The 25,069-nt window shown below is 34.5% G+C and overlaps 5 protein-coding genes and 1 long non-coding RNA gene across 12 annotated transcripts; 3 read left to right on the top strand and 3 right to left on the bottom strand.

The window, feature by feature from the left end:
- Window positions 1–25: 25 nt before the first annotated feature.
- On the bottom strand, window positions 26–1,875 carry LOC108854400 (pathogenesis-related thaumatin-like protein 3.5). The gene is made up of 2 exons (XM_018627946.2): window positions 685–1,875; window positions 26–596 (listed from the first exon to the last, which is right to left on the bottom strand). Exons 1-2 carry the CDS (start codon window positions 1,440–1,442, stop codon window positions 137–139), a joined length of 1,218 nt encoding a protein of 405 aa, XP_018483448.1. The 5' UTR covers window positions 1,443–1,875; the 3' UTR covers window positions 26–136.
- Window positions 1,876–3,277: 1,402 nt separating this feature from the next.
- On the bottom strand, window positions 3,278–4,587 carry LOC108854401 (uncharacterized). The gene is made up of 2 exons (XM_018627947.2): window positions 4,452–4,587; window positions 3,278–4,067 (listed from the first exon to the last, which is right to left on the bottom strand). Exon 2 carries the CDS (start codon window positions 3,991–3,993, stop codon window positions 3,529–3,531), a length of 465 nt encoding a protein of 154 aa, XP_018483449.1. The 5' UTR covers window positions 3,994–4,067; window positions 4,452–4,587; the 3' UTR covers window positions 3,278–3,528.
- A 1,990-nt stretch (window positions 4,588–6,577) lies between these two features.
- Window positions 6,578–8,335, top strand: LOC130510629 (uncharacterized). The gene is made up of 6 exons (XR_008944324.1): window positions 6,578–6,695; window positions 6,824–6,960; window positions 7,137–7,376; window positions 7,492–7,799; window positions 7,885–7,983; window positions 8,080–8,335. It is a non-coding gene; the product is annotated as an uncharacterized LOC130510629 (long non-coding RNA).
- Window positions 8,336–15,381: 7,046 nt separating this feature from the next.
- Window positions 15,382–17,308, top strand: LOC108854000 (uncharacterized). The gene is made up of 2 exons (XM_018627485.2): window positions 15,382–15,750; window positions 16,598–17,308. Exons 1-2 carry the CDS (start codon window positions 15,589–15,591, stop codon window positions 17,180–17,182), a joined length of 747 nt encoding a protein of 248 aa, XP_018482987.1. The 5' UTR covers window positions 15,382–15,588; the 3' UTR covers window positions 17,183–17,308.
- A 1,569-nt stretch (window positions 17,309–18,877) lies between these two features.
- Window positions 18,878–21,407, bottom strand: LOC108852865 (E3 ubiquitin-protein ligase XBAT32-like). Of its 6 annotated transcripts, none has more exons than XR_008944095.1 (4): window positions 20,824–21,407; window positions 20,223–20,635; window positions 19,908–20,113; window positions 18,878–19,725 (listed from the first exon to the last, which is right to left on the bottom strand). XR_008944095.1 is itself a non-coding variant. In XM_018626340.2 (4 exons), exons 1-4 carry the CDS (start codon window positions 20,894–20,896, stop codon window positions 20,043–20,045), a joined length of 393 nt encoding a protein of 130 aa, XP_018481842.1. In that variant the 5' UTR covers window positions 20,897–21,407; the 3' UTR covers window positions 19,733–20,042. The 6 variants fall into 6 exon arrangements, 2 of the variants coding, with proteins under 2 accessions (XP_018481842.1, XP_018481843.1); XR_008944097.1 differs by having other exon boundaries at window positions 19,957–20,113; XR_008944098.1 differs by lacking the exon at window positions 18,878–19,725 and having other exon boundaries at window positions 19,733–20,113; window positions 20,223–20,470; window positions 20,541–20,670.
- A 1,033-nt stretch (window positions 21,408–22,440) lies between these two features.
- LOC108855146 (NAC domain-containing protein 91) lies at window positions 22,441–24,647 on the top strand. Of its 2 annotated transcripts, none has more exons than XM_018628880.2 (5): window positions 22,441–22,763; window positions 22,860–23,143; window positions 23,217–23,453; window positions 23,574–24,119; window positions 24,204–24,647. In XM_018628880.2, the coding sequence occupies exons 1-5, from the start codon at window positions 22,598–22,600 to the stop codon at window positions 24,381–24,383; spliced, it is 1,413 nt and encodes a 470-aa protein (XP_018484382.1). In that variant the 5' UTR covers window positions 22,441–22,597; the 3' UTR covers window positions 24,384–24,647. The 2 variants fall into 2 exon arrangements, with proteins under 2 accessions (XP_018484382.1, XP_018484381.1); XM_018628879.2 differs by having other exon boundaries at window positions 23,571–24,119.
- Window positions 24,648–25,069: the final 422 nt, after the last annotated feature.

The raw sequence follows: 25,069 nt of genomic DNA, 5'->3' as shown, positions 1-25,069 counted from the left end.
TGAGTTGTGAAGCCTATTCAGACAATTCAAGGTAATAAAAAGGACTTTGATGAATAAAGTTCAGAATCTCGGGGAAGACATTGAACATGACATTTTTAATTCCTTCCGGTTCTCATAAAAAAAAAATAGTGATGATTCAAGTCGCACACGATTGCCTCAAAGCAGTTAGACCGAGGCCAAGAAGAAGTAAGACAGGGTAAGGTCGAAGAACGTCAGACGAGGATGGGCTCTTGGCAACCCTCCCAGTTTCAGCTCTTTGACTCTCATCCTCCATTGGCGGATTCATAAACTGGTCATTTGGAGCTTGGTTTACACTGGGAGGAGGCATCACAAACTGCCCATTCCCATTTTGATTCTGAGGTGGAGTCATTGGATTCTGGTTTGGTCCAGGCGGGTTCTGATTCTGAGTTGGTGGAGCCATAGGTTGACCATACGGATTCTGAGTTGGTGGAGCCAATGGTTGACCATACTGATTCTGAGTCGGGGGAGTCGTTGGTTGACCGTATGGATTCTGGGTCGGAGGAGCCACAGGTTGTCCGTATGGAGTCTGAGGCTGGCTAGGGGGATCCGAGTTTTGGCTGCTTGGTCTTTTTACCCTGGAACAAGAAGTTATATGTTCGATCAGAACCTATAGAGAGCATTGTTACAAATTGAAAAGTGAAGGATAACTGATTTTTTACATACCTGCCAGGGCAGAAGATAATGGCATATTCAGAAGCCTTGCAAGTGAAAGTACTGCTTCCATCATCAAAGGCATAGCTATAAGCCCTAGGACAAGCTCTCTTGAAGATGGTAGAGTATGAGGACGGCCGGCACGTGTTTGGGTTAGCAAACTGACCGCTGCAACAGTACTGATCTAATCCAAAGGCTTCACAAGCGCTCTTGCAAGCGACAACTCCTCCTCCTCTTTCTTGCTCTTCCTCTCCCATCACTTGAAGCTCCTTTGGACAGCTAACGTTGATATCGGCAACACAACCTGTAGCATTACAAGCTCCAACTAGGCCACCACCTGTTGGGATAGCAACTATGGGGAGGTTATACCCATCAACGAGACTAACATCGTAGAAATCTTTGTCACTAGAACCGTGACCGAGCGTAATCTCGAAAAGTGATGTAGGAGGAGCAGCACCATTACCAGCACACTCCAGCTTCCCACCACAGTCACCAGTCTTACATTTCCCCGCGCCGTTAGCATCAAAGTTGCAGCCGGTCCTAGCCCATATCCGACCTGACCAGCCTAGAACCGAGGGAATCTTAACAGAGTGTCCCACATCAAGCCTGAAACCCGTGGTGGGTAGTGGTTGGGTGCCAGAGCCTGAAAGAGTACCGGGCCAAATAGTAAAGGGACAGTTATTCGTGATGACGAACGAGGAATAAGAAATAGAGAACAGTAGAGAAACATAGACAAAAACAGCCATGGGAACCATTGGTGATCTTCCCATTATCGTACTAAAGTTTAAGATTTCAGAAATATGGTTTTGGCTGGGAGGGGTCTCTAGACCAGGGTTTAAAACAAATACAATAAGGATTCAATGTTGAGGCGGTGAAGTTGCTTTAGAAAGCTTCAAGCCGCAAGACGAGGACTTAAGGTTTAGCATTACTCTTAGGACACTGGCCTCTCCGACAAGGCAATTCTTTGCCTTACTTGCCCAACCTCTTTTTCATCCGAATTATTATATTATTCTTAAGAAATATAATAGAACTAGTATGAAACCTCTATGAAAAGATTCAAAGAATCTACGCCATGTTCAATTCAGATTCTAGTTCCTTGACAAATGAGTTCGAAAAGTAACCAATATTAAACAAATACTAACCACAAATATTAAATTATAAAAGGAAAACTATTAAACCAAATTTGCATTCTCGATTCTAAATCTTATAAATATGATACTGAAAAATCATAAACTTTTACGATCTACAGAGACAAAAGTACAAAATTATTTCGTTTCTCTTAACTCTAAACAAGATGGAAAGTTAAATAAATAGTGAAGTAGTGATTGTTATCATCATCATTAGCTAAAAGGAGAAATATTCCCTTACCATATCTTATCGTAGCGGTCGAGTCAACATTTGATACTTTGCCAACTTCTTTGGAACAGAATCTTCCGCGGTCCCAGAAAATCTAGGCTCTACATCAAACCAACGAAAGCCTACATCATCTACCTTTCTGATCGCTTAAAATTAGAATAAAAATAACTTAAGAAAGAAAAGAAAAAACAAATCGAAGCAACATATAGAAATTCGCATTTTATATGATGACTACACGGTTTTTCTTATTATTGAGTCAAATTCAGATCATCATTCAGAGTAGGTGATTACTTACCAAGACTGTGTTTTAGGTGGAAGTAACGTAAGCGCCCATATTCCATGAACTTTATCCGAAACTTTACATTGTAAAGAGATTAGTACCTGGTCAATGGTCATAAAAATTGAACAAATATCACAAACTCAGATGCAGTCTACACCTGAGAGAAGTGGGAAAACGTTACATGGTAGAGGATAAGAAACTTGAGAATCAAGAGCAACGCAGGTAGTGGTACAGCATCACAGCTCACAAGTAAATGTTATAACAAAAAGCTTGACAAAATCGATAAACGTCATATCACATAATTACCATGATAGCTGATAGTTTAGCACGCAGTTGGCCACAACCACATCCACCCTCGCTGGGTAGTACCTTCTTATATCCTTCCTTTCTCTCATAGTTAAGGAGCTTCAGCTTATGTAGTCCGTGAATTAAACCAACCGTGTTGTTGCCTACTGAGCACAAACACAATAGAACCTGCAAAGCAAGGTTTGAAACTTCCAACAGTTAGACTACCCCTTTATTAAAGAAACATAGCAATCATATCAATATACATAAATGAATCATAACTAAACTCCCTGAATATTCAATATTGGAAAACCTGCACAAACATAAAACACATTCAGAACCTCAAAGCACTAATCAATCAAGGAAACGGAAGTTATTAATACAACAAAGAAATCGTTAGAATTAGGTATCAATTAGAAATGATTAAGAGGTTATTCAACAGGATAAAGAAACCAGAAACGATCCTTTATCCTGAAGAACCTATGCTGCATCGTTAGCAAAATGGAAAAATCCTGTCGCATCACACTTACAAAAACCACCAATGACCAATGCCCTGCCTAAATAAATATCGTGTACAATCACCAAGAAAAAAAAAACTAAATTCACACAAGAAGAGATATCATGCATCACCAAGAAGAAGCAAAGTTCATTATTCTACATCACCTAAATAGGAAAGCAGTAAGATCCAGAATAGAGCAATAGAATAATAATAATAAAGTCTCTCCTACATAAGTACTACTACATAAAGTTCAACAATAATAAAGATAAAGCTCTCTTTCAGGCAGGGAAGGATGCCTAGACCCTCCCTGCTAGAGTAATAGCACAAATGTCTCTTAAGTCTTGTCCATAGTTATCCAAAATAAAGATAAAAGTAAGTTATACTAGGTGAGATAAAAAGAGCCTCTCAGGTCTCATGAGGAGATGATCACAAGGACCTAACTCAGATCCATCCCGTCTCCTGCGGGGCTAGTACTACATATCGGACTCACAGCAGCGAAAGACCTCTCAAAAGGAGAAGCCTGGAGCTGGACATCACCACCACGCCTACGACGCTTAAACGAACAACAACCCGCCTCAGTAACGGTCTCGTTGCTGTCAAGCTTCCTCCTCACACCTCTAACCGCCTGCTCCTCAACGGGAGAAAGAGGGAAAACCCTGCCGCTGGCGCGGCACAGAGAGGTGTGGTTATCGTAGAGGATCCTCTGGTCACAGTTGTAGTCGCAGACGTGAGTCAGTCCCGTTAGCTTGCAGCGGTACATGTTCCCGCAAACGTTTTCGTTCTCGCATTTCCAGTCGCATTTGTGAGACTGGTGGTCGTCGCTGTCTCCGCGACCTAGAATCGCAGACAAGTAAATAACGTTCGCAGAGGTGACCACGGGAGATTTTCCAAATACCTCCATCTTCTTCTTCTTCTTCTTCTTCTTCTTCTTCTTCTCTTTGATGAATCTGAAATGCTCCACACAACGTTTATACTCTGCGTAGATAGATCACTCCACATTTAGCTAATCAAATCCTCTTTAATCATAGGCCCATAGGGCCCATAATCTCGGCCCGAGCAGCTTGTAGAAATTCTAATTTAAAAAAAAAAAAACAATTCGTTGCAAAGAAGATTTGAATTCGGGACACAACGACTAGCCAATGGATCATGGAGTAATTTATCATTGTTTCATGCGAATCAACATCCGGATTTGAAATAATTCACATTAGATAATTAAAAACTGAAAAATCAAATCAAATTGTAGGTGCAAGCAGCTGTAGCTACCAGATCCGACGGAAGGATGAAGAAATTTCTAATGATTGAAAGCAGATATACACAGAGAAGATACCTGGAATAGAGAGAGAGAGGAGAGATACATACCTGGAGAATGATAAGACGCGTCAACGAACCCTTTTTTCGAATCGAGAGCAATGAGGAAGAGCAAAGTGAGGGAACAAGAAGAAGGAGAGGAAGGGAAGATATTTATAGATTAGACTCTCTCTCTCTCACACTGTCTTCTAACGGATAATGATCGTTTTAACTCCGTTAATAAACGGGTCCCGCCACTTCTATTTCCCTCGTTTTAATATTATTTATTCATGTATAACTTAACTAATTCATCTATATTGATTTTGTTTTGTTAGTATTTGTTTAGTGATTAAACATGTACTTAACTTAATTCGTCGATATTTATTTCATTTCTAGTTTGTCTTATCACGAAAGAGAATGAGAATCAAGTCACGTGTTAGCGATCTAGTGGTTATTTATTATATAGTCTTAAATTCTCCTCTCTCACCTAATTTTCACCACATTTTCACCTATTTTTCTATTTGACTCAGTGTGTTGTTTGACTCATTTTCTCCGTTTAAATAGTTAATGATCCGTTTTTTAGAAGGACGGATATACTTTTTGTTTTAATTTTTTAAATTTAATTTTTATATTTGAGTTTTTTGTAATTATATTTGTATTTAATACTAATTTAATTTGATTAAATAATTTTTTTAATAAATAAAATACATAGTTTGACATAACTTTTATTAATATATCATGTTCTTGTTTTAATCGAATAGATTTAACTTGAGACTTTTTTTACATTTAAAATACAATATTGTACTGTAAAAATCATAGTCATTGTAAAATTATTCATATATTGATTTAAAATATTAGATTTTTAATATAATAAAATTATATTACAATTTAGTAGAAATATAATTATTTGAGAATCAAAATAGAATATTTCATTTATTTATTTTTTCTTACTGGTTTTATTTTGAAGTAGACAATTTATAACTTGAGAATTTTAAAAATTTGAAGTAGACAATTTATAACTTTAGAATTTTTATATGTTTAAATATCAGATTGAAGAAGCTTTTGATATCATGTACAACATCAAATTATAGAAAACATTAATATCCATGTTTTTGTCAAATATAAATTTGGTTTTGGTGATTTGAAGTTATTTGTTACATGTGACATATGTTAATTAATTAGATTAAACTAGATTAAGTAGTATACAGATAGATTCGTTATCAAACCATGGGTAGGTGACAGACATGGGTTTCACCACTTTAGCATTATTCCTGTGAAAACTAAAACTGATTTACAGTTATACGTAAAATAGTACTATTCCTCCGTTCCTAAATGATGGATGTTCTGAAAAAAAATTGTTTCAAAAATATAGTTTTTTTACATTTTCAATGTTTGGTTTAATGAAAAATTTTAAGTTTCAAAAAAATTAATAGTGTTTATTGAATTTCTATTGGGTAAAAGTTATAGAAAATTGTTATTCACATAAAACAATGCACTCACAATCAAAATTTAATGAGTTTTCTTAATATATGTAAAAATTCTAAAATATCTATTTTTTAGAAACAGAGAGAATATTGATTTCCGTAAGATAGATAAATTAATGATGGTTAGCATATTAAAATGGGTCCAATGGCAAGGTATATAAATATTAGTGATGATTCTGAATTAATTATATTGATTATTGAGATGCAGGAAAGTGATTATATTTGTGTATAACCAGATCAAAAGTAAAAAAAATTGAATTTGTTGATTTTCGTACAATAATAAGATATATTGATGATATATAACCAAATCAAAAGTAAAAAAATGGAATTTTGTACATTTTGCCAAAACATAAGATTTTATATCAGTATTTAATATTATTAAAACAAAATCATTTACTAACATGAAATCTAACAAAACAATTGTATATTCGTAATGAATTTCAACTGAATAATAGGAAATGAATTTTTGATGTGAATTATTCCTTTGTTTTTTTCTTTTACCAAATGCAGTTACAACTTAAGTTTAGTATTCGTAATAAGTGGAATCTATTTATATAAAATAGAGTTCTCTCACTCCAAGGCTTGCCACCTAGGATTACAGGTCATAAACTCGAAGTCTGAGAGTGTGACACGTGTCACAGTCAACCCTAACAGAACAATGTTCATCTCCGCTCTTTGTTCTTCGCCGTCGTCTGATCTTCTTTTTATTCAACCAAAACGTTCACGATTACAGATTCGTTTCATTAAACATTTTCTTAACTCCATCCACCACAATCTGGCCTTGAATGTGAGCTTCTCTTCTAAGAGGCGGTGTTGCTGCTAATATAAAAAGGTTAGCCTTCCTCCTCTCAAAATCATCTTCTCGATCTGTTGAACCAACAAAGTAGACTTATTTTCTCATAATTGGCGATCTCCAAAGTTCTTCTTTCTGATTTAAAATGTGGTAAATGTTCCTCCCAGTTGAGGTCAGGTTGCTGCGTTGATTTCCTCTCCTTGACAAAGGGAAACATGAACGGTTAGTGGCTGCACTCAATCGATTCGTTTGGGTTTCTTCTTAAATCGTTATGGACGTCAATACGCTTCTCCTTGAAGCCAAGGTAGCTCCGGCGATTTTAAAAACAAACTCAAGTTTTTTTCCTCTAAGATTGAGAAGTAATGTGGTCTTAATTAGTCTGTGGTCTTAATTAGTCTGTGATCTTAGTCATATGTTTGCTTCTTCATTTTGTTAAGCTCTTCTGTCTTTTTAATCTGACAATGGCTCAAACAAATGCAGATGATGATTTAAAGTCAAAGTCTTTACAAACTGGGTTTGTCTCTGTAAATGGTCTTGGCGATAAGAAGAGCTTTGGTTGCGGTTTCTGTATTACAGTCAAGAGATTGCCACGTATAAAAGAATTACTAATGCTCTGCTTCAGAGAAGGTATGAAGATACATATGGGGAAATTCATTGATGGTACTGTACTAAGATAAAGGCTGCTTAGTATATTAAGACGAGAGTCTGTAGTGGGGACAGGTAAAGCTCATATGTTATATATACCATTTGAGTCAAATATCATTGATTTTAGTTTTCAACAATGTTTTTGTTTTTAAAAATAGCTTATTGTATGATAGTTTTAAGAAATCTGCAGGATATTACTAAAGAAGACAAATCTCAGCTATGCCCAACAGAGTGGTTATTCCGTTTTGATATTGTAAATAAATGGAAAGAGTCTTCAACGGTTTCAGTGCTGCCCAAATGTTTAGAGGATATCAAGATGTCTGGTACGGCCTTACTGGGGAGAAGAGCATTGTCTTTAAGCCAATATACTTTGTTTTGGGATCTTCTCGAGATTCCTTTTGTCAAAAAGAGGAATAGAATTATTTTGGTTCAATGGAAAATTAGCTCAGAAGTCCAGTGAGAAAGTGTTGAAGGATTCAATGAAACCATCACAAAACAGTAAGTAAATTGATAAGTTTTTGACAAAAACTCTATTTGAATCAAGAATAAAACTAAATATCTTTATGATTATATGATGTATCAGGTTCTAAGGTAATTTTGTTACTTCATAAATTGGTCTAAACAAGCAGAAGAAGAAGGCTAAAGGGAAACCGGAACATTATCTTCTGGTTGGAGACAAAAGGTAAACCAAATCAATCTTTTTAACCATCCGAACTGTTTTTCTAATTTCATTGGTTTTACTTAATCGGGTTATTGTTTTGTTGTAATATCTTCAAAGGCGTGGAATGCATTGGATTGCTTGCTGCAAGAAATTTTTATGTCTAATAAACCAGAGGAGAAGAAGGTGGTCAAGTAAAGTGATGGAAGATCTAACTCCAATGATGGAGCTAGAATAGGAGGAAGCTTTATGCTTGGATCAACAAGTTCTGCAACCAAGTCTCCACCCACAAGTGTAGACAAGATAATCAGTTTTTATGTTTTTTTGTATTTATTATTTGATCCCAATAATCCAGAAACTACAGTTGATAGTGACGAAGCCTTTTCTTTTGTATTTCTTCAGTATAAATAAAAAAATTTAAAATTTCTTTCTTATTTTGCCTTTATGTTACAAATTAAAACAAAAGATTTGTTTTGGTATCCACAAGTAACTGTTACTTTTATGTTAGTTTGGACTGCCATTAGTGTTTGATGTTGTTTGAAATGATTTGATCTCTTCCCTTTTGCCAATGGTGCAGCTGAGAAGTTTCTTGCAGGTATAAAGTAATCAAATCTGCTTTGAAATTTTAGTGAATATTTACTCTTGGGTTGCAATAGCTACTTTGATTCTCGATATTGTTTGCGTAGGGAACGGTGGTACATGATCAAGCAACGGGCTATTGGTGGTCACTAGCCACGGTAGTTGCAACAGTGATTTTACATGTTCTTTTTTGAAATGTGGTTTTACATCTTTTCTGAAGATTATGAGATTAACAGAGCATAAACCCATTTGAAATTAAGTTGTGATGAGGGTTTTTAAAAAAATGGATATTTAGTTCCGAAATTAAAGGAACAATATTAAGATTGTGTTTCTAAAAGAACAACGTTAAGTTTTGTTATCATATAAATATATGTACTAATAGTGTTGTCATATAAACATATGTACTTATAGCAAACCACTCTTCAAAAATGTTCAATTGTATCAAAAATGGTAGGATACATATTTATTTGTGTACGTACATGACTTTTATCGTGTCTCCCTTCAAACTTATAGTATGCAATAATGCTGAATTTCATTTTATTATTAACAACAGTCGCTGATATGCTCATTTTAATTTCCTCAGTGATGGAATCTCAGGTACTTGATCTTCTATTATACTTATTTTAAACATAATCACTCTTTGATGTCTGTGTGCTGTGGCAAATGACCCTCTTATGCCTTGACACTGGCATGTTTTGCTACAGCAGGGAGGTCTGGAAACTGTTCCTCTTACGCCTTGATCCAGTTCGCAATCTATTTTCTCCACGGGCAGAGCTCTTATCATCGCTGAGGCAGGGCTCAGCAGCTGCTCCTAGAACGCTGAGGAGTGGCGGCTCAAGCTGCGATTTTTCATCTATGGCATCAACGCAACAACATTCTTCACAACCAGCAGTCAATAACGGTGATAAGTTTGTTTAGAGTCATCGATCGAGAAGTGCGTGACATCATTTTGGGAAGAAGGCATATACGGCAATTTCATAACTTATTATCTGTTTGGATAAGCTAATCTCTTGAGAACTGCTCTGTTTTGTACTGGCTTCCTATTTTTTCTTTATTTTTGCCATGGAGTTCAATTAGAATATGTTCTTGCATTTGTAGTTTCCGATTTCATTTTTCAATGGTATTAACATATTTTAGCAAAATAATAATAATAATAATACCAGATTTTACAACGCAGCTTCCACATTATCTGAATGTGTTATTTATTCACATTTTTATTTACTTTTAAAATATAAATCAATAACTAAAACAATTGTAGTCACAGTATTAAAAATACATAGCTATAACAATAACAGGGTTTTTCCTTCAAAAAACATATAACAGATTTTAAAAAATAATAAACATATAGTAAACCTTTTCTAAAATAAAATAAACAATAAAAAAGTCAAAAGATTTATACCGTAAAATAAAAATTGTTTCATCAAACATAATAAATCTCATCATATATAATCACCCCTCAATCAAACCTTTTCGAAACAAAAAAGGATATTTTTATAAACATCTATCTATCATTTGCAAATCCAAACCTAAGACTAAAGACAAAATACAAAAAATATAAATACATGTATATATAATTCTGATGAGAGTAATATTTCAAAACAAATTCAAATTCATAATATGTGAATATTTATATAACTAATGTGAATAATAAAATTAAACTTCACATTCAAAACATACCAAAAGTAAAACATCATTAATAAATTACCGACAACAAAACTGAAAAACCTAATTTCTTAAATAAAAATAATACAAAATAGATTTTGAAAACATAACTAAAAACTAAAAAAAATAAAAGTTATCTATTGGTTTAACCAGTGGTTCAACCGGTAACCAAGTTTTAGGTTTTAGTTGTTTTAACGGGTTTTATTGGGTTTTAAATTTTGGGTTTTTCACAAAACTCAGACAAGATTTACCGGTTCAACCGCGAGTCCGGATCGGATTTTCAAAACACTGATTGGTAACTAATACAAACCACATCAAATATAACTACCAGGGTACAATTACATTATTTGATTATTTGTTAAATGAGCCAGGCTAAAATTATTGGTTATAAAATTGCTTATTAATACACCGATACAAAGTATCATTCCTTAAAAATATATCTAGAAAAAAATAAATATACACATATACACTTAGAGTTAGCGAATATAGATTTGAATTGAAAAACAAATTGTGAAATTATTAAAAATAGTAAACTAATCATTTCAAAATACTCAGTAAAATTGATAAAATAATATGTAATCTTTCAATTACTAACTCGCCCGTAGGACAGGCCAAACTCTAGAATATTTTATAATTAAAACGTAAATTATTTAACAAAATAAACTTTTTGAAACCTTTTAACAAGAAAAAATATGTTAATATATCATAACTAAAATTTCCAGATAGTATGGTTTATTTAATCTTCAAATACAATAATATGTACAAAATTTAGCTAATATGTATATTTTTAAATAATAAAAATTTATATTAAATATTTACACCAACTATTTAAATTACTTTTAAATTTACATCCCGCCCGTAGGGCGGGCCAGCCCTAGTGACAATATATAGCAAAGCCCCCATCGTAAAATCTATAACAGAGCTCCAAACCTTTAATGTGAGAACAGGTTTGAGGTAAATGAACAAACCTATAAAAGAATCTCCAAAAAAACATTATATAATTTCAAATATGAATTTTTTTGTTATTCAAAAAAAAAAACTTCAAATTTTCAAATTTGAAGTTTGAGTAGTGAAACTTCAAATATATAATATTATTATTCAAAACTTTAAATTTTAAGTTTTATATTTTTCATTGCATTTTGGTCTTTACATTTATATATTATATTTATAATTCTCAAATATTTTGTTCTTTAATCTTTTTAATCCTTCAAAATTTTATAACTCATAAATATTTCAAATTTGATTTTATAATTTTAATTTCTACAAATAAAATTAAATTAAATAAAATCTTTAAAATAAGTTCATTTTTTCAAAACTAGATTTAGATAACAGCAATATTAGAAAAGAAATTTAACAAATATACTAATTTACAGAATATGTAGTAATTTACTTGTAATTTAATATTTCTATGTAAAATATTGTATCATTTTGTTAATTAATATTTCTATAATATTTTTATATATGTGCTATTTATTTATAAAGCTTTATGAATTTAAATTAAGTATCATAGATATAAGAACCATAACATAAAATATAAATTATTTTGAAGTTAAGTTTGAAATTTTATTTTTGGAGAAAACTAACTTAAAACTTCAAATATGAAGTTTTGCAAACTTCAAAATAGAGTGTTTTTCTGGAGATGTTCTATCAAAGTTTCAAATATATAACCGTTTACAATCTATAACAAATCTATAAAATCAATGGAATGACTTAAAGAGGTTTGAGATCTATTTGTAATGGGTTTCAACTGGTTTTATGTTTTATTTACCAATATAATAAAAAAAATCTTTCAAAATTATGAAATACAAATTATTTGATTAATTTATCTACCAAATTAGGATTTTGGCTAAAAATAAATAAATAAATATTAGTATAAAATTAAATTTTAAATCTAAAACAGGACAAAATTATAATAGATCATCAATAATGAAAAAGTAATATTAAATTATGTCAATAAATTTGGTTATTTTCTTTCATGTTCCCTTGATTTCTTATAAATGACAGAGTAAAATTTTATCAAAATTTAGGAATAGCATATCAAATAGTTTATTCAAATTTATGTATTATTAAAAATATATTAAAAATCTAATAAAAACATATAAATATCATCAGATTAGTCTAGGTTTTATCATGTCAACCATTATTGGATTTTTGGATTAGTTGCACACATTTGATTTTTAACCGGGTTTATTAGAATTTAAATAGAAATTATTCGTAATAATAGAACATGTCCTCTATTTGGGGTCAGGGGGTCGTCATAAAGCTTAGGTTGGTTCAGTCGTTGTTATGTGCGGTGCTAAAGCCTGGTTATCCCAGTGCTTGGATGACCAGTTAGTCCTCTAGATAGACTATTTTCCTCTATTTTTTGCAGGTTTAGAAGGTCTTGGTTCAATCATTGTCTTCTTGCATCCCGTTTGTTCTATGGAGGAGTTCAATCTCTCCAAATGAATGCTTGTCTCTGTTTAAGCGGGTGGATTGCTCGAGTGTTCCTCTTTTCATGATGGCTGCAGATTATGAAGTTTATCGCAAGCTGTTCTTAGGAATCAAATTTTAAGGACTGATCATCGGGTACTATCAAGTTCTACCGGATTCAGTCTTCGGTTTTACTGCGATTTCTATTTTGTGGCAAGTGTTTGCTCTGACTGAAATGTATCTTTTAGATAGATATTCAGCTTGTAGTATGTCCTTGTGAAGTTTAGATTGAGTCTTAGGTTTAGTTTCTGTTTATTTTCAATTTTGAATTTTCTACTTTTATATCTTCTATGTACTTTTCGGATAATAAAATTTAAGATTTTTATCTAAAAAAGAATTGATTAGCCGTGCCATGCATTTTCGTAGAATTTCACAATTCAAATCGTAAAACATAAATTATGTTTTAAATTAATTATCGTATATAGAAATTTTGTTACAAATAAGTGTTATTTTATAATTTTAATATAAATTTTCTATTTTTGTTTTTTGCTTCTAACTGAGCTAAGATAAACAATAGATATATAATTAGAATGGTCAAACCAGGACCGGCTTAAAACATTCATGGGCCCTTGGACAAATATTTGTTTAAGACCCCTATAGCTAGTTAATTTCTTAGTGTTGACAGAAAAAATCGTTATTTTTAGTATGTTTACTTCTTCGCCTTTTAGACTCACGAACATCAGAATATATATAACATATTTAACCAGTAATTTTTGTGATCAAATATGCTAATGAAAACAACCAAAACCCCTAAAATTATTGGATTAGGAGCGGGGTCCTGGGGCGGTTGCACTGACCGTCCTCCCTACTAAGCCGGCTCTGGGTCAAACAAGCGCAAACTTAAATATTTAGCTCACTTTTAATTTGTATGCAAAATTCTAAAATGACAACTAAATTTGTCTAAAATGAAAAGAGTACTTTTAACAAAAAAAAAAATGAAAAGAGTACGATGAATCTTGTTTTAGTTACTCAGTTCAAAAAAAAAAAACCTTGTTTTAGTTATGAGGTGTAAATAATAAGCACGTAGCCCTATACTCTTCTTGTTGGAAGTTTATGAATACGACCACCACGTGTTAACCTGATCCAAGATAAGATAAACCAACGTGAAAATATATAGGTACGGAATACGGATGCTTTGTTCGAGACAGATACAAATACTAGACTTGAAACTAAACAGACTGATTAAATTCTCTGAACTAAGAAGTCAACGATAGGCTTTTAGTTGGTGGTGACGACAACATGTGACTGGCTCCAATTTAATGCGAAACTTAATATTTTCTGAACTCTCAAACCTCTCCCCATAGGACTAAGGACTTGGTGGTAGTTGTTGTGGAAAGAACATGCAAGTGACAAATAAACGGATCTACTCTCTAGCAAGTTGTACCACAACGTAAACGTAAACTATGATGCTTGTTGAGTCGCTATTTAGGAAAAATAAAATAATCATAATGCTGATTACAATATTTATTTTCCATCCTGCTAAGTGTAAACGAGTTACGGCTACTGTGCTTGCATTAAAGATTAGGACCATGAATGATGCTTCTGGAATTTTCCGAATCTTACTATGCCGCGATAAATTTTTATCACACCCATTATTAAAATATTTTGAATTCTGTAATTGAGTTGTTGTTGTAAAGTGAGGAAGCATTCATACCGAAAACAAAAAAGAAGTGGGAAGCATCAAAGGAATATACCAGTGCCAAATCAGCTGTGAAGTAAAGACAGGCGTCACCATGGATCTTTAGTGGGCCTTTATGCTCTGAAAGTTTTTTCCACTCCTCAAAATTCATATTTTCCTCATTTTCAATTAAGAGCGACATCAATTTGCTGCTTTCACTTTATTTTATTTTTAATTTTAGTTACCCTACATTTCACAAACACACATTAATAAATTTGAATCCGTAATATTTTTGCACGCTTCTGAGTTGTGAGTTGTTGGAAAAAGTTTTCGGTCGAGTGATAGTTGTAGTTGTTTTTTTTTTTTTTTTTTGATAGTTGTAGTTGTTGAAATACAATTGTTTACATATTTGCGTCCGTTTCTTTTTTTTTATATATATGTCCATGATACAATGGTAAAAGACCGACTCTTTACTACATTCATATTGCGAGTTCAAATTCTACTCAAAGGAACTACTGCATGATATTTTTGGATATCCACACGGATATGTATCTTTGCTTTCGACCTGTTTAAAAAATTTAGTGTGTGACTTTATCTGTAGATCACGCACCTCCAAGAGATTAATGTGGATCTGTTTGTATCTGGGATCTTACTCCTGAGTTAACAAAAAAAACATTTGTTTTCTTGTTAATTCATTGATATCTCCCGCTGATTTCAAATGTCAATTTGAAAGCTTAAATGATTATCAAGGAATGTGTTCTTAATTGCATTTTAAGTTACAGATTCCTTTTCTTGATATTTAAATGCCCTTCAAATATAGTCTAAGCATTTTGGGATTCAATACACGTCAAATAGTGAACATCAATCCATTTATTTGTTGGTTAAAGAATAAATTCAATTAGTTGAAACGTGTATTAGTTTATTTTTCATAATTTTAAATGTATGTTTGGGTAATAATTAAAAACATTGGCAAAACACGGTCAAAACCTGACAGCTAGGGTTCGTTGTTTACAAGTGGAGGTGTGCGTATGTATATACATATACACTAATACACGCGTGTATACATAAAGGTTCAAATCTATAAAAGGAGGTAAGAGTGAGAGAGGAAACGGCTGAGAATCCGGGAAGTACATAACGAAACAAAGAGAGAGATAAACATAAGCGCATTAGATACGCAACGGTCCACATAAGACCCGTACTCCACTTTGATTCTCTTAATCTCTCTTCGCTCTGCCTTCATTTTCTTTTATTATTAATTTCTTCTGTGAACTTAGATCAATCTCATTGATCTAAGAAAAATGAAGCTTGAGTATTTGGATTACATATTGGTGCCACTAGGGATGGGTTTGATGGTTTTCTATCATCTCTGGCTTCTCCACCGCATCATTCACCGTCCATCTTCCACCGTCGTTGGCCTCAACGCCTTTAACCGCCGCCTCTGGGTCCAAGCCATGATGGAGGTCTTTTCCTTTTTCTTGATTATTTAAGAATATTATTTGCTATGTCATAAAAATTTAGATGATTTAATTTTTTTTTGTCATAGCCTTAGATCTGTCCATGTTTATCTGCATGAGTCGATGAACATTTCCCCCGATAAATGAAAAGATTCTTCTCGGATCTTTGATTTTATTTGGTGGTTGGAGATTACTAAGGAGAATCCAGTACTCATCGATACACATCGTTACAGATGTAGATGTGTAACTCATATATAAATTGCATATAGTGTTTACTGTTTACATATAGCGATGAATGTTAGTCAATTTGAAAAAGATAAGATAAATGATAAGTGTATATGCATGTATAGAGATTTTCGTGGTAAAGAAAATATTGCCAACGTTTTCAGTTCCTTTTGTGTTGGATGATAAGACGTTGAGAATCTGTGCATGTTTATATGTGTGTGTATCATCCATCATGCATGCGCCTAACCAATTGACAATTATTTTTTATTTTTTTTACCAATTAACAATTTTCTTGTATATTGAAACAGAATCTAACTGTTTATTATTTTTGTTGAGAGATTTTTTTTTCTTATAACATAAAATATACAATAGATAAAAGTTCTTTACGTATCTGTAGATTCTGAAAAAATTCCTCAATAGATGTCCTCAAATGTGAAAGCTAATGACAGTGAATAGATGCTTTGCATTTAATGGGAATAAAAAGGATGCTAATGTTTTTACTCTTTTAGAAAAATGTAAAAAACAAAATACAATTTTGTTTCCTCCACCAATAACTTTCCTCTTTTTGGGTTTAGTTTTCTTGTACAACTCGATTGCAACTGATCTATGTTTCAACAAATGAGAACAGGATTCATCAAAGAACGGCGTTCTAGCGGTTCAAACGCTAAGAAACAACATAATGGCGTCAACTCTATTGGCATCAACCGCGATAATGTTATGTTCACTAATCGCTGTCCTAATGACTAGCGGTACAGGAGAACGGTCGGTCTGGTTTGTGTTTGGAGACAAAAGCGACCGAGCCTTCTCGATCAAGTTTTTCTCAATCCTCGTTTGCTTCTTAGTGGCGTTTCTTCTCAACGTCCAATCAATCCGCTACTACAGCCATGCAAGCATTCTCATCAATGTCCCTTTCAAAAAGCTCATGGCTGTTTCTGCGGGTGGTCATGGTCGCGGTAGTCTTATGATAAACCAAGACTATGTGGCTGCAACTGTTAACCGTGGCAGCTACTTCTGGTCGTTAGGACTAAGAGCGTTCTACTTCTCATCGCCTTTGTTTTTATGGATCTTTGGTCCCATCCCAATGCTCATAACTTGCTGCGTTCTTGTTTCTTTGTTGTACTTTCTTGATTTAACATTCGACTCGATGGATTGTAGCGTTGGGGTCGCGGACGCGGAGGAGACTGAGATTAGAAGCTTAGCTGACAATGTGTAGTAATTAGTTGAGATATCTTTCTTAACATATTGGTTTCATAAGTTGTATCGATTCAGGTTCAATGGTTGTTGAACCATGTCAGCGAGTTATTCTGTTGTTTAGTGAATAAAACGTTATTATCTCCAAGATTCTGTAATGTGAGATATATATTTAATCAACCGTAAAATTTCCAATTTGGTAAATTGTTGCGTATGAATTTTTCTTTTCTTTTCCGGAAGCATATTCCCAATACTGGTATAGTTAATGTATATATCATATAAAATCATCTATACTGACATTAGTACTATGACGCCACATTTTATTTGTTTTTCTGGTCAAACACACTAATGGTTTGAGATCTCCTTCAAAGCTTTTTTTCATAAATAGGAAATGCCAAGTGCTAGGATCTAAATAGCCAAACCAATAGTATATGCTAGAGACACGAACATACGAAGTTATTGAGAAATGTTGAGATCTACTTAAAATTTAATGTATGCCGACAGTATTATATTTTTTCTTCAACTAATTGCATTAGATATGAACTGAGTTTACATAATCGTTATGTAAAAGAGTAGTTTTAGATCTAGGAACACAATAATAAGATTCAAAGAAACCTCCGTTTGTGAACTCCATCTTTGCTAATTTGTCAGCAACCTCGTTTCCAGATCTCTTTGTCCATTTGAATTCAACTTAATGAAATTTTCTACTCCACCATCGTGCTGTTAATGCTCTAGCGAGTCAAAAGTTTCTTTCTTACAACCTTCGTCAGTATAAACGTTACGCTTATGTTGTAGAGCGATTTTGAAGACTACCAACTGGTTTCTATAATCTACATGCCATTACAAACGTTTATATATAAATGTGATTTTGTAAGAAGTTTGTGGTGAACAAATCAAATCCTAAATTTATGCAGCGTTTGACTCGCAAGTCATAAACAATTAACCACAAGATGCCAAAACTTGGACCCAAATTTGGGGAACATTGTTGAAAGAAATTCCAAAGTTTAGACTCTTCTTCTGATTCCCCATAAAGTGTTAAAAAGAATAAAATACAAAGGTCGGGTAGGCCGGTTGTTATCAATTACTTAGATTTTTATATTAGAATAAATACTACGTCGTTATCAAACTACTTGGAATTTTGCCGACGTTCCACGGTTAAGTAGCAAGAAATAAAATAAATAAATAAAAAAGTAGCAAGAAATCAAATACAAGTCCATAAAACAACTTTTGACGCATCAAAAAGGAGTCCATAAACAAGAAAAAAAAGAAGTTAAATATACTAGATTTTTGAATCGCGCTACGCGCGATTTATGTTTGTATATTTTTTTTGCTTTTTATATATTGGTTAATTTCTGTTATTTTATTGATATCAAATGATCTTTCCCCTCAAATTTTTTATTTAGATTAGTTACCATTTTGAAGTATTGAATTGACAAATTTTCGGGTAATTTGATTAATAAATAGTATTTAATAAATATTATTTTATTATATTTGGTTACTTAGAAATTAAATTAATATGTATAGAGATATGAAAATCGGTTCACGATTTGGTTCCAATTCAGTTTTGGATAATTTTAAAATTTTAGGATAAAAAGTATTTGGTTAATAAATAATATTTTTAATATATGGTTATTTATAAATTAAATATAGTTAATATTTGTAGGTATATAAACATTTGGTTCGTAGTTTGGTTCTGGTTCAGTTTTTGTATTTTTTTTGGTTCTAGAGATATATAATATGTTTGGTTATTTATGAATTCGGTTCAGTTTTAGTTTTGTTTATTTGGTTTCTAATAAATGTGTCTACATCTATACAATATCTTATATATAAATTCATATGAAAAATATTTTGTAGTTGTAAAAATAAATCTGCATTTTGAAGCGTAGGTCAAAATTTAGTATACATATTAAAAAATTGTTGATGAAAATATACGTATAAAGTTGTTTCATACATAAAAAACCAAAAATAAAAACAAAAACTCCATATATATTTGGAGAATGTCTCGGTCTAGAGCCAAATATTGGTGAGCGGATACTCAGTTCAGTTGAAGCTGTTGCAACCATAATTAAAGACTACAAAAACTATGCCACCATTTGCCCTTTTCCCCTCTCTGCTCTGTCACCAAATGAATTTGAGTTTCTTGTTTCTTACGTTAACTCCACAAAGTAACAACTCTCTTTGTTTCATGCATTTAACATCTGCTCAGAAATTTTTTTTTGTCCTGCTGATATATCTACGTTTGTTATCTTGAGGTTCGCGCAAGGCACTGTTCTAAAAACTGAGGTCTTTAATCAGAAAGCTCCTAAAGTTGCTTCCTTCTCTTCTCGTGGTCCAAACCCCATCGCTGTTGACCTTCTTAAGGTGACTGTCATACTGTTTTATGTTTTATCTTTGTTCGATTTTTATTTACAAATATGGATGTGAGAGACAAAAGGTTGATTGAAATGCAGCTGGATGTAACAGCACCGGGAGTGGAGATTCTCGCTGTGTATTCACCTTTGGGTTCACCATCTTCAGGAAACCAGAGACATGTGAAGTACTCTGTTCCATACACAATGTTCATATCTGCGAAGAAAATGATTCCAAACAGAAATAAAGTAGCAATTCAAAAAAATCCTGAATATGCTACTCCTAAGGATTTATAAGCTGATGACTATACACTTGTGACTTAACTAAGTTCTCTGGAGATTTAATGAGTGTCCTATCCTATTTAGCTAAACATATCTAAACTTCAGAGCCAAACAAACCTAGAAGCTGTCTGAAGCAGAATGCAAAACATGGATCAAAACTTCTCACGCTATTTCAAGTCAAGGGTGGTAGCAGCATCCATCGTCTGTGTGGTCTCTCTACGACAGCTTCTACAGGATCAGATCCCGTCGATATCAATACCCAGCCTCTTGCCCTGCCTTATCCTCTGTGTTTCTCGAGATTGTGTTTTTGGCGTCGTGAACAACTGCAGAAGGGAAAGTTGTTAAATACAAAACCAGAGAGAGACAAAGGGAAACAATAAGCTAGAGTTAAGTTTCTCTCTTAAAAATCTCAGCATGTAATATGATAATAACCTTTAAGATATATTGTGGTTCCATCTTCCACAGTGACTTGAGCAACTGAAGCTCCCAAATTCAAGAGCAACTGCACTGTCTCTTTGTGTCTGTTTCTCCATCTAATGCTCTGTTTATCACTTCATGGTTGAAAGACATCTTCAGCTAATCATGTCTACTGAAGCCATAATCATTAACTCTTTCGAAACACTATCAAAATATTTCGAGCAGCGAGATGCAGAGCTGCTTAGGTTATCTGATCTGTGAATCTATCGACCCAAATAATCAAATACAATCACTGTGTCAATCTGTGAGAATAAGAGTTTATCAAATGCTTACATTAGCACAAAAAAGTGGGAATCAAAATGACTTCCCAGTGATTTTGGCAAGCTTGCATGATAGCCGTCTGTTTCCAGAATCAAGAGCGCTATCACCTGTCCATGGTAGTTCCAGACATTGATATTAACTCCTGATTCCACCAACAGAGAAACTATGTGGTTAAAAACAGCAAACCCTAATATCAAGACCATGGTAGATGATCAACGATCCATCATCTTATCACTATATGTATTCACACTATCACAAATCTTAATCGCTACAAACATAATAGTTCATAAATTACCGCCATAGGCGTCGCGGTGTTCGGAAACTTGAAACAACACATTGTCGAGGAGGCTTCCATTTCTTTGGCACATACAAAATCTTGAATGGCGGATGAGACACAGGTCTTTGGATTTGCTTCTATCGGATTTGCAGAGGATCCACCGGAGCTGACGTCGTCACCTTTGGCGGAGGGGAAACCGTCTTGACGTTTGGCTTAACCCGAGGAGCGGAAGAGACACCAGTTGAGGAGACACCGGTTTGACCGGTAACTTTGGTCGACACGATGGAGTCTCCTCCGGAATCTCCGAGACGATTGATCTGAACGGGTGAGGAGACAGAGGCTTTGCCGTTTTCTTTCGTCGGAATAGAATCGCCGGAAACGTTGGATTTGCCGTCAGGATTCATCGCAATAGGTTTTAGAGAGAAAATCACCAATTTTAACGGAGATCAAACACGGAAGTATAGATTTATATACACATCCAGAGGGAGGAAGGTTAAAGGAGGCCATAAATGTAAGAAACGGAGGATTGATTGCATGAAAACGTGGAGAAGAGATTGGATTGTTCGTCGATCGGTTAGAGAAGAAGAAACGACGAAGACGAAGATGAAAGGCTCAGATGAAAGAGAGAAGCCCACAAAAAGAAATGTAACTCGACGTCTGACGTGGCAAAAAACGACTTCCCTATTGGACGATTTTTCTATCTGACGTGGACACACTATCTATTGATCTTATTCTCCTTTTAGTATTGTATATATTGATTTTTAAATCAAACAGCCACAAGAGGTTCACCTCCTTTCTGTTTCACAACTAGTTCAGTTGCATGCACTACGTTTTCTCGTGCATCCACCGCAATATTCTCTGGTGCGTTAGCTTCGTTAGCAACCACCTCAACCTTCTCTGGTGGAACAGCTACTGTCTCATCCACCTTTTTCAGGTGTTCACCCCACGTCCGTGTCAATATCTCTTCTTTAAGGGGTTTTGCAACTATTTAAGAAGATTTTCCTGTGGTTGAAAAGTTGTTTTCTCTGTCACTGTTCTTTAGCATTTTCAACCGATGTATTTTCTGTAGTTTTAAAATATTGCTAGTCTTCTGAACTGTAAGAGATGTTGACCTTGTTTACTTTCCAGTTGAAAATCTAACTACTATGGAACTTTATGATATTTTTTTTTTTGTATTTAGAAAATTGGGTTCACATTGGTTGGGCTTACAAAATAAAGTCTAGAGTAAGATTGGCTCACTCTCTGGCCCATATATATTTTCATATTTGCAGTTATGTGCTACTTGTCCAAACCTGTCGAGCCGTGGAACTTGGGACAAAACTTAAACGAAGCTTCCTTTACTCAATCTACGTGTCAACTTATGATTCGCTAGCTGACACCTCTCTTTCCGACACACTCAAACTTTACTCATGTACCCCCGTGGCCCTGTGATACTTTCATCCTCAGCTTTAGGGGTAAAACAGATAATTGCATATTTTCCCTTACGCGTAACGAACGTGGGGTTCTGTTGTTTCTTGGAAAGTGGCGCGTGTATAAATACCAAACAATTTCCACGCGCTGCTTTTTCATCGCTTTTCGTTATCTCTCTTGTCTGAACCAAAATCGTGTCACATCTTCTCATCTTCTTCACTTTACCAAAATCTTATCGAGTCTTCTTTTTTTCTCTCTCTTTTTTGTAAAATTCTGGAATCTGTTTCTCTTTCCTTCTCGATACACTTTTGAATCGGATCTCTGATACACTTCCTTTGAGCTCGAAACTCCTCAAAGTCGTACCTGGTGAGAATCAAGACTTATGGAAGTGTTATCGCTTGACTCACTACCGGTGGGTTTCAGATTCAGTCCAACGGACGAGGAGTTAGTCCGTTACTACCTCCGTCAAAAGATCAACGGCCGTGATGACGACGTCAGAGTGATCCGTGCCATCGATATCTGCAAAATGGAACCATGGGATCTACCTGGTATCTTCTTCTTTAGATTCTCAGATCGATCTAATTGTTACTTGTGAGCTTTTCTGATTCACATCTATTAAGCGATCACTTTGATGATGTTTGCAGATTTGTCTGTGGTGAAGACAACAGACTCAGAGTGGCTCTTCTTCTGTCCGCTTGACCGGAAGTATCCGAGCGGGGGCAGGATGAATCGAGCCACCGTTGCTGGATACTGGAAGGCGACTGGGAAAGACCGGATGGTCAAATCAGGCAACAGCAAGAAGATCATAGGCGTTAAGAGGACTCTTGTGTTCTACAAAGGTCGTGCTCCTAAAGGTACAAGAACCTGTTGGATTATGCACGAGTATCGCGCAACCGAGAAGGATCTTGATGGAACTAATCCTGGCCAGGTACAGAATGACATTATTACTTGTGTGTTTCAATCTTTTGTCTGATTGTGGTTTGGTTCTTTGGTTTTTGCAGAACCCATTTGTCATATGCAAATTGTTTAAAAAACAAGATGTTGTGCTTCCAGAAGATGCTGTAAAGTCATGTGAAGTCGAACCAGCAGTCTCATCTCCAACTGAAGTGTCTGAGGTTTCTCTGGCTTTCCCTAAAACCGAAGAGACAAAGCCTTCTTCTGATGTCGCGGAATCTTCTCTTGCAGTCTCTGGCGAGTGTCAGAGTGAAATCTCTGCTCCTGAGGTTACAACCTCCGATGTATGTTAAGATTGATCCATTTCTCTTATATATTACTTAAAATCTACTTCAACTTTCCGATGTGGGAGAAATAGATACAGCTGGATTGTAAACTTATGAACTTTGTTTTTTGATCAGCAGCTTGACAATATCGATTGGACCTCATATTTGGAGTTGGAGACTTCGGATTACGATATTTTCTCTCCGTTGCAATCTGAGCTTGGATCCTCTTTCAACGGTTTTCAATCCGGAGTAACCGAGCTGTTCAGTAACCAGAATGGGGCTCATGTTCAGACTCAGTACGCTTCAAACGAGACCGACCAATCTATGTTTGAGCTCTTGGATTCGGTTCTTGAGTTTCCTTACGAGTTTCCAGAGCAGAAACATGTAGTAGTGCAGCCGACGCCAGAACAGATTACATATGAGCCGCGTAGTCTTGTCAACACAAGCAACAACAAGATAAGTAGCAATGCGTCTGAAACAGGAATCAAGATTAGGGCACGACGGGCGCAAGCCCCTGGTGGTGGTGCCGAGCAGTTTGCAATGCAGGGCGTGCCTGAAACAGGAATCAAGATTAAGGCACGACGGGCGCAAGCCTCTGGTGGTGGTGCTGAGCAGTTTGCAATGCAGGGCAATGCGGCGAGAAGGCTGCGTCTTCAGATTAACCATAACAGTATCGAGCAAGAGGTGAGAAGAGGTTTAATCTTTATATGTTGTGGAACGAACACTTTTACTCTTTTTCTAACTTTTAATGTGATTAAATGCGTGCAGGTCAAGGATACAGATGAGGAAACTATAACGAAGGGGTGTGGAAGTTTCATGAGATGGAAGAGCAGCATATTCGAGAAGGTTGCAGCTATGGGAGGTTCATACAGAGGGCTTTTCAAAGCGGGGGTGGTTGCGGTTGTGTTTGCTATTTCGGTTTGCAGTCTAACCGGAAAATTCGGCTGAAGCTTAGACTTGTTGGTCAATTCTATAAAATAAGGAAGGTCTTTTCTTTTTTTCTTTTTTTTTATCTGGTTGAGTGGGCGGGTGGTTTGTATGTATGGGACTTGGCCTCGTTCTGCATCTGTTTTTGTTGATGTTGCTGTTGTTGTTATCGTTGGTTTAAGCTTAACAAAGACCGGTTTAGGAGGGTAGTAGTTTAACTTGTATGGATCATAATTTATAGTTGTTATGTTTTACATGTATGAGGGAGCCTTGAGCTTTTGGAAACTTTTTTCACTCAACAACAGCTTCTCATCTATTCTATCTATTCTATTAGAATAGAATCATTACAGAAACCTAGTATACAAATGTCTATTTGGACCAATTCATTAGTATCTTAACAAACAAAATTAAGGAAAAATTAGAAAATGGGCATATTTGGACCAATTCATTAGTATCTTAATCAACTAAATTAAGGAAAACTTAAAAAAATTGGCATTCTCAACTTTTATTTATCTATATAAAGCTTTTAATATTTTTGATCATTTTGGATGTATTTTATCATTTTGTAATAGGAGAAATAGTAAACCAAATCTTAAAATATAAAAATTATTGGAAATATAAATATGACTATTTATATGTTAAAATTCTTTATAAGATAGTAGAATCATAATTTATTGCATGTTCTAACTGGTGATAGAATACTCATT

Source organism: Raphanus sativus, chromosome 4 (genome assembly GCF_000801105.2).
Source record: "Raphanus sativus cultivar WK10039 chromosome 4, ASM80110v3, whole genome shotgun sequence".
Classification (NCBI taxonomy): Eukaryota; Viridiplantae; Streptophyta; class Magnoliopsida; order Brassicales; family Brassicaceae; genus Raphanus; species Raphanus sativus.
This window is presented reverse-complemented; position numbering and strand designations above follow the sequence as displayed.